Genomic DNA, 9354 nt, shown 5'->3' on the forward strand with positions numbered 1-9354 from the left:
CAATCTTGACTTTCAAATTGTTATGATGATTTATGTAAGGATGTATATTGCTGTTAAAGCTGGTGATCGGAGTTCCTTATTCAGAAAAGTTGAATTACACACGCTGCCATTGAAAGTGAAAGACTTGCTAAAGAGTTTTGACTGAAGGGAGAAAGGTGTGGTTACTAAGGTGATGATGCAGATGAGAATTGTATTGTTAGTATTGCTCTAATTTCTGCATGGGTATAAGTTATACAATATATGGTGAAACTAACTGCTAAATTAATGGATTCTATAGATTCCACATTAATGGAACCTTATAATGAGTTTTTTATAAGTCAATGAAAAATCAAAGAAGTGCTCTTTGCAAGATCCTATTTCACTTAATTCTCATGCATTTGACAATGTGGTAAGTATCTCCTCTAATGGCCTTCTCTGAATTTTCAAAGTTGATAAAGTTCTTGTGCATGTATTAAAGTTTTAAATTAGATTTGACTCTCTAATGTAACACAACCATTTGTATGCATGCTTGGTTGTACAGGTTGAAGGATACGACACTTAAAATAGTATGCTTATTAACTTTTTTGACTTTCTTATAATCGTTTTGGAGATTAGGTATCTCTCAATTTCTATTTTTCTTGTAGAATAATTTAATCCAACGGATGATAAATGACTCAAATTTACTATCTGTAGGTTGAAATAGGTGATCTTATATTTTTTTAATGTACCATTCAAAATCCTCAAAGTTGAATTTGCACTATATTCAATTTTTTTTGAATGTTAATATGTTACCATGATCATAACCTCAACTTATACAATGCTTTTGTTTTATTTCTTTTTTTCCTTTAGAAAATTTTCAAGACATGATGCAATTGGTGAGGAAAATTGCTGGAACAAATAGACTTAGGGGCGGATCTACAATATTGGGTGGGGGTTCCTAGGAATCCCCACCCCCTGCTATAAATTCAGTAAATATATTTAAAAATAGAACAAGTCAACAAAATATTATAAATGAAAACCTATAAATAAAAATAGCATTGGCTTGATGGCATGGAATGGACTCTTAAAGTGCTTAGTTCCATGGCCATGGGACCGATTCTTTCTCGGTGTTATCTTTTTTATTATATTATTGCATATTACTTTATTTTATTAGGAACCCACAAGTTACAAAATTTCATAGCTAACTCAAGGAAACTACATCTCCTTTTCAACAAGTGGAGAAGATAGACTATCCATAATAAAATGCACAAAAAAATTAATTTCATGAATTAAAAGACGTCTAAAATTGACAAGAACTCCAGATAATAGGTTATTGAGAAATAATTGTTCTTTTTTCCAGCAAAAAGTTTATTGCAAATTATCCTACACATTTGTGTTTTTACAGGAACTCCCATCTCTCTCAAGCTGCAACTAAATTTCCTCTTCTTAATAGTATTAAATTGAACTGGAATGATAAATTGTTTGCTATTGCTGGAGTGTTATGAAGAATTAAGATCTTCGAATTTTCATCTATAAATTCATGTGTCATATGTTCTGATCAATTTTAAGAATTTTGAATTATCACAAAGTTGTTTCATTCGTGAAATATAGATGAAGCGTGTAGGGGAGGGACTCCTTTTCTTTCCTTATCTTGTTCCTTTTAAGTACACTTTTATCTTAAAATTTTATATGTTTTTTTTTTTAATTTTGTGCTAAATAACATAGCGTACACATAACAATTTATACATTTAAATTATATTTGAGTAGTGATAGGGGAGGGGAGAAGGAAATACACCCTACTTAGTTACCAGATTTAACAGTTAGTAGTAGCAGAGGGTAGCTTATCGAGACTGTTATGGTACTACACTTTTGTACCTCATATTGATGTCCCACTGAATGTGATGAATATCTCAAATAATTATTTTTTTTCTCACAAGACACTCAAATAATTATAATTTTTTTCTTTTCACTAGACAAAGTGTGTTTTGTTAATAAATAAATCAAATTCCTCAATAGGAATAAGTACAGGTAAGGAAATCTAGGTCTTACCTTACCAATCCCAATAAGTATTTTGGCTATTTAATTAGTTACATGATAGAAGAAAGTTTGGTCTTGATTATCTATAAGGAGTTTAAATCATGTCCTATCATCAAATCTTTATTGATTTAGGATAGATATTACTAATACATAGTTTACGATTAGTGTTTTGATTGCCTCAATCAAATTCTAAATGTAGAAATCGGTCACTTGATTGTTGTATAGGAAGTCTTAAGCATCATTGATGTAGCTATACTTCTTTAAAGTCATGTAGATGAACCTCAATTGTGAAAAATAAGTTGTGTTAACAACCTAATCGTATTTCATATCCTTAATTACTCTACATAGTCCATACTCCCTACCTTGGATATAAAGCAAAGGCCAAAGTCTTCTCATTTACTTCTATGAAGGCAAGTTCTATTGCATGCTTTTAGCCAACTCATTTGCACTTTAAACTATTATCTCTATGAAAAGAGTGGTAAATTTCTTTTATCACGTATTCTAGACACTTTCAGATATCCTTAATTTTGGTTGGTCGAAATAATTTCTAAGATAAAAGTACTTAATATTTTTTCTTTTTAAAACTACTTTGAAGCATTTTTTCTAAGCCGAGGGTTTATCAAAATGGATCTCTGATCTCTACTTGGTAGTGGTAAATCCTTCATACGCTCTACACCATCTAAACTCCACTTGTAAAATTATATTGAAAATACTTATTGTTGTATCGGTGGTTTTACACTTCTGTGAATTTGTATTAGCAATGGATTTGCTCTATCAAGCACATATTCTTAGATAGAAGATTATTGAATACTCAGATTCGAGATCATATTATTTCATTGATGATATAAATTTTTTACAAGAAAGTCAATTAACTTGCAATCCTAAATTATTAATATTAAATTTACCAAAAAGAAGACCTTTACTATTCTATTTTTCAATAATTTATTCATCACATATTTTTATATATAGCCTTATGTACACGTGCAATGCACATACTCTAAACTAGTATACATTAAAAGTGTGAAGACCTTCAGAAAAGTCATTCAAACTTTTTTCCCTTCATTAAAACACTTCGCAATAGATAAAATAGTCTTTTTTACCTTTTTTTTTCTCAAATATATATTTCATTTCGAGTAAACATTGTGCTTCCACCCTGAACTATATACGAAATTGCTGAGACACACCCGAACTTTAAGAGGATCCTATTACCCCCCGTACTAATTAAAAATATATTTTTGGCAACCTTAGTGCCTACGTGGAATATACGTAAATCAACACACTAAAGGTCCACGTATGTGCCACGTAGGCACTAAGGTTGCAAAAAATATGATTTTAATTAATCCAGGGGGTAATAGGACCTCCTAAAGTTCGTGTGTCTCAGAAACTTCGTGTATAGTTTAAGGTGGAAATAAAATATTTTCTCTTTAATTTTTTTGTAATATTGACTCCTAAAATATATAGGATCATGACTTTAAAATATTTGGTAAGACTTTTTTCTATATTAGGAGTTCTAAAATATACGATAAGAGATAAATTTTATTTTGTAATTGGTAGATTAAGTTTGTTGAATTCACTATATACGTATATTATAAACTAGTTTAGGTGTACGCGCGTTGCGCGTGTACCTCACTTTAATGAGTTCAAATATTACATTAAATAAAATATTTTTTAAAATAATAACAATGAATATAATAATTAAATTTAATATCTTATGAGTATGTAAAGATGACAAATTTATTTATTAAATCTGATCTTTATCAAAAATATTTTTAAAATTCGATCGACATTCATCTACCATCTGTAAATTACAACAAAATAATACAATGATAGAGACATCAAAATAATACAATTAAATCTAATCTTTACATACAAAAAATTTTTAAAGTCGTCCGACACTGATCTACCATCTGTAAACAATAACAAAATAATACGATAATAGAGATATCAAAATAATACAACTAAATCTAACCTTTACTTAAAAAAATTCTTCAAAGTCGATCAACATTTATCTATCACATGTAAACTGCAACAAAATAATAAGATAAAAGTGATATCAAAATAATACAATTAAACTTAAACTTTACTCACAAAAATTTTTCAAAGCTGATCGAGATTTATCTACAAACTGTAAACTACCATAAAATAAAAAATTAACAGAGATATCACAATAATACAATTAAACAAAACCTTTACCGAATTTTTTTTCAAAGCCGACCCATATTCATCTAGCATCTGTAAATTAAAATAAAATAATAAGATAATAAAGATATCAAAACAATACAATTAAACCTGAACTTTACACAAGAAATCCTTCAAAATCAACCGACATTCATCTACAACCTGAAACGTATAAAAAAAAATATAATAGTGATCATAAAGTTCGATTTTGATCCAACTAATTCTTGTCTGAGAGAAAATTTTGACCTTAAAGAATGATTGTAGATGAAAACAAAGAAGATATATATACACATGTTGAATTCTATTATGCTGACAAAAACAGTGAAGAAGTCGAGGGTTAGAAAATCAAGCATCCACCAATCTAGACATGTCATCGAATCAAGTTAGATGAGCATCAATTATATTTCCCAATAGACAAATCGGTTTGTTCTCTGGTTTAACGTACATCTCAATATTTATAAAAGTATTTCCTTAATAGAGTCTTATTTTAGAAGTATTTTTCTAATTGAACAGTAGAAATAAAAAAACTAATTAATTCTCCTACCATATATTTTAGGATTCATATATATTTTAGGAAGTCTAGTAGAAAGAAAAATATTAATTAATTCTACTACCATATATTTTAGGAGTCCCATATATTTTAGGAAGTCTAGTTAATATAATAAAAAATAATTAAATAATAAATTAAAAATAGTGAAAAGACAGTTTTGTCTAAAGAAGAGACTTTTAATGAAGGGTAAAAAGTTCAAATCAATTTTATAAAGGGTTTACACTTTTAATATATTATAGATATAGATATACATGTCCACACAGCTATTAGGTATAAAATTATAGGGGTTACTTTTGTCATCAAAGAAAATTATTCTTTCAATTTTCTCGAAATTTTTTCTACCAATTGTTAATTCATTATAGGTTTCATGTTTTGTTGGTAATCAACCACAAAATCGTAATTGTCATTGCAAACTTTTTCTCTAATTTTCTATATTTGTATTTATAGTTATTAGGTTTAATTCGTAGGGTTTTTAGTCATGATAATGTGTTTGTTGTTTATTTAGGTTTGAGTGTATTATTTTTTTTTTGGATAATTGTGTTCGAGCTAGCTTGTGCTCACCTCGATTAATTCTATAGGATACCTGCCACCTTCCAACAGGTATTAGGTAACTCTGTCCATCAAGATTTAAGTGTATTATTATCTGTAACTTTTCATCATTTTCACATTTTTTTAATGTAGGTTAAATTTATATAAAAAATATTATAACTTTAAAGTTCTTGTAATTAAATTGGAGTTTATTATAATTTATGTAGAGAGAAAGTCATTGGGCTGTTTTGTCTACTGTAAAAATTTCAAATTTGATGAGAAATGAATTTTGAAATAAATATTGATATGGTAACACTGAATTAGTGGCAAAACTCAAGGTTGTATGACTTGGTAGAGGGAGATAAATTTTGAAATAAAAATTGATATTATAGTACTTTTTTTTTGTGGTTTAATTTGTAATTTTATAAATAATTTAATTCAGTCCACAATGAATGGACCAACTCATCCAATAAAATACAACATCAACAACACACATATAAAAGGATCGGCCCAACTACTTCGACCCGATCTTTCCAAGAAAATAATAAAAGGGGGAGTAAGGTTTCTAAAATGAGCTAAGTACAGCTCCACTCTAAGAACTCTTCCACTGCCTCCACCACTATCACCATGTTTGATAAACACTAAACCTTGGATGGATGAGCTCAGATTCTTGTCCATCTTGCAAGAGTAAGTCCTCTTGCTTGTACGACTTAGCCTTAATTCCTACTTCAGTGCTTGCAATTGATTCTCTTTCAACCATTTCAGCTGTGTTCCTTGGGCGAGGGGAGTCCTCTATGATTTTTGATGCTAAACATTTGGGTCTTATCCACTGAGAGTTGATTTTGCATCCAGGTATCCTTCTTCGGCAACTGAGTTTTACTTTTTGACCTGACCTTACCACTAACTGTATCCTTTTGGATTTGTAGTTATGGAAGGGATGGAGATTGAGAGATGCTCGGCCCACGGGTAATTGGATGTAACCAATTTCTTCAGCTGCATACATTGAAGATCTGACCAAGTGACTCTCAAATCTAGTGAGAAAGCTTTTTTATTGACTGGTGTAAATAGGCTAGATATTCTCTTCTTCTTTTTGTGTAGGTGTTCTACTTGTAAATTAGTAGGATGAATACCTCTTTTCATTAGCCTTACTAGTCTTCTTGACTACTGCAATCCTTATGTATGGACGTTGTTGTTTATCACTATTTAGGATCCTTTTAGCTGTAGTTGGCAGTTGACTAAAACCTGTGAATGTGTACTGCTTCTCCAATGCAATATTAGCCAGATGATCTGCTAATTGATTGCCCTTTCTGTAAATGTGTTATATCTGCACCTATTTTGTTGCTAGTAGCTGCCATATATGTATGATTTTATCTGCTATTTTTCATGAAATTTCCCACTCCTTTGTCAATAATTTTTGCATGAGTAATGATTCAGTTTGAATGATTACCTTACTCTGCTTTGTGCTATTGCTGTGTCTTGCTGTTTATAGAATAGCCTCTGCCTCTGCCTCCATAGAATTTATGTCTTCTATAGCTGCTCCTGCATATAACAGATTTCCATTTGTGTCTCTTAAACAGAATGCCCATGAACTTCTTTCTGGATTTTCCTTTGATACTCCATCAATATTATATATTACCCAATCCTATGCTGGTACCTCCCATAGAACTGGTATAGCTGAATTTTTAGGCTTCAATTGATTGAACTGCTTTAAGATATCAAGACAGTCATAAAGAAACTCCAATGCTGGATTTCTAACTTTAAGCAACTTTCTTATATGCCTAGTCACATTATAAATCAACCTCTGTACTGCAATTCCTTTGCCATTATGCTTCAGAAAATTTCTTCCATAACTCCCACATTATGATTCCTAGAATTGCTCTATAGTATGTTTTTCCCTTCCCTTGACTGTAGCTTTCCACCAAGAAAAAAATAGTATTTCTTAAGCTTATCCCTTGTATGTGTATGCCTACAAAAGAAGAAAAATAGAACCAAGTCCTGTTAGCTATTTGGGATCTCAACAACACATGAGACATAGTCTCTTATGTTGGGTTTTGGCAGAACCAACATCTTGATGGTCCCTATACTCCCCATATTCTAATAGTATCATCTACTACAATTTTACCTTTCCAGATACTCCATATGAAAAAACATATTTTGAATGGCAATCCTTTTATCCACAACTGCTTATAAAAATCAATGGTGTTTCCTTATACCTCACATACTGCCAAGTTGATTTCACAGTAAACTTTTCTCTTGTCTCTATGCTCTATATTGCTGTATTATCTTGTCTTGGTTGCTGAGGTGGTTTCACCTTTTTGTTAATATGGTCCACAATATCCTCTGTGAACAACTCTGCTAATACATCCTCATTCCACTGACCATTCACTACCAAATCTTTGACTTTCTTGTACCTAACATCCCATTCTTTACTATCTCCTATTACAGAGTGAAAATCCCCTATGCCACTCTAATTATCATAACATATATGAGCATCCCCTCTTCTGAGCCTCCAATTTATTAGATGATCAGTAATATCCCTCACTTGCAGCATCTTCTTCCACACTTGGGAACCTCCTCATGTTTTCCAATCAATTTCCTTTGGATGATATTTGCTGCAATATTTGTTCATTATATAATCACTCCAAATAGTTTTCTTGGTCCTGAAATTCGACCATAACTTACAAAACAAAGCTGTGGACACATCTTGCAATTGCCTAAAACCCAGACCCCCTTCTTCTACTGGCAAGCATAATTTGGGCCAAGATTCCCAATATCTGCCTTTACCCCCACTGTACTACTCCAAAAGAACTTTGAAAAGCTTTTCTAAATTGCATCTAATACATTCTTTGGTGGATTCATCACTGATAAAAAATGTATGGTTATACTCTGCAACACATGATTGATTAAAACAGCCCTTCCCCTAAAAGATAAAAGTTTACGTTTCTAAGCCTGTATTTTGTTACTTATTCTATTCATTAGCTGCTGATAATAAACCTTCTTCTTCCTCATGTAGAAAATAGGACAGCCTAAGTAATTGAATGAAAATTCTCGCCTCAATATTCCTGTAGCAACCTCAGCCATAACTACTACTCCATTAGAAACCCTTCCATGCAAATACAAAACACTTTTTTCCTTGTTGATCTTCTGACTTGAGACCCTCTCATACCTGTCCAATGTTGATGTCACTAACTGCAATGTGTGCAAGTCAACTTTACACATAATAACCATATCCTCTACAAATGCAAGATGATTAATTTTTGGACTCCCTCTAGGCATTGCAAACAACTTGAATTCTTTCTTCCTCATCAATTCTTTCTGACTTCTAGATAACACTTCAGCTGCAATGATGAATAGAGCAGGTAACAAAGGATCCCCTTGTTTAAGACCCCTTGAGGACTTAAAAAATCCTTTAGGCTGTCCATCCATCAGTATAGAATATCAATTATTAAATAATAACCTGAAGATTATGTCAATTATTTCTTAACAAAAATCTATTACAAATAATTATTTTTTATGAGCTCTAAAGGTGTCATATACAATCACAAAAGGTTAGGTTTAATTGTATTATTCTAATATTTTGATTATCGTATTATTTTGTTATAATTTCTGTTATATTCAAGTCTATGTTGCAGATGAATGTTTGGTTGGACTTTGAAAATTTTATTTTAAGGTTATGTTTGATGATATTATTGTAATATTCTTGAATACAGTAGTTTCTGTTATGATATTATTTGTTGTTTTTTCAAGTGATATTAACGTGTGATCGGGCTTTGAAGATTTTTCTTAAGGTTAGGATTTAATCGGTTTGTTATGATATCTCGATTATCGTATTATTTTATTGAGTTTATAGTGGTAGATGAATGTTCGGTCAGGCTTTGAGAAATTTTTGGGTAAATGTTAGATTTAATCAATTTATTTTATTGTAGTTTTTGATCTATTACTATTTGTTGTTTTTGTTATTATCCGTGATGTGATAGTTCACATCGTAGGAGAGGATCAAGATTTAATACTTCACATATGACTTGACATGAAGCACACGTGTAAAGCAAGTACATTTGACTAGTATATATATATCATGTAATGATGTACATAATAGTCAAAAG

General features: G+C 30.9%; 1 protein-coding gene across 1 annotated transcript; it reads right to left on the minus strand.

The window, feature by feature from the left end:
* Positions 1 to 8194: 8194 nt before the first annotated feature.
* Positions 8195 to 8677, minus strand: LOC124899469. The gene has a single exon (XM_047414362.1). It carries the CDS (start codon positions 8675 to 8677, stop codon positions 8195 to 8197), a length of 483 nt encoding a protein of 160 aa, XP_047270318.1.
* Between the last annotated feature and the right edge of the window lie 677 nt (positions 8678 to 9354).

This window comes from Capsicum annuum, chromosome 6 (assembly GCF_002878395.1).
Source record: "Capsicum annuum cultivar UCD-10X-F1 chromosome 6, UCD10Xv1.1, whole genome shotgun sequence".
Taxonomy (NCBI): Eukaryota; Viridiplantae; Streptophyta; class Magnoliopsida; order Solanales; family Solanaceae; genus Capsicum; species Capsicum annuum.

Excerpts from the sequence above, each read along its gene's own strand:
- LOC124899469 (XM_047414362.1), bottom strand. The coding sequence starts at position 8,677 with ATGGATGGACAGCCTAAAGGATTTTTTAAGTCCTCAAGGGGTCTTAAA.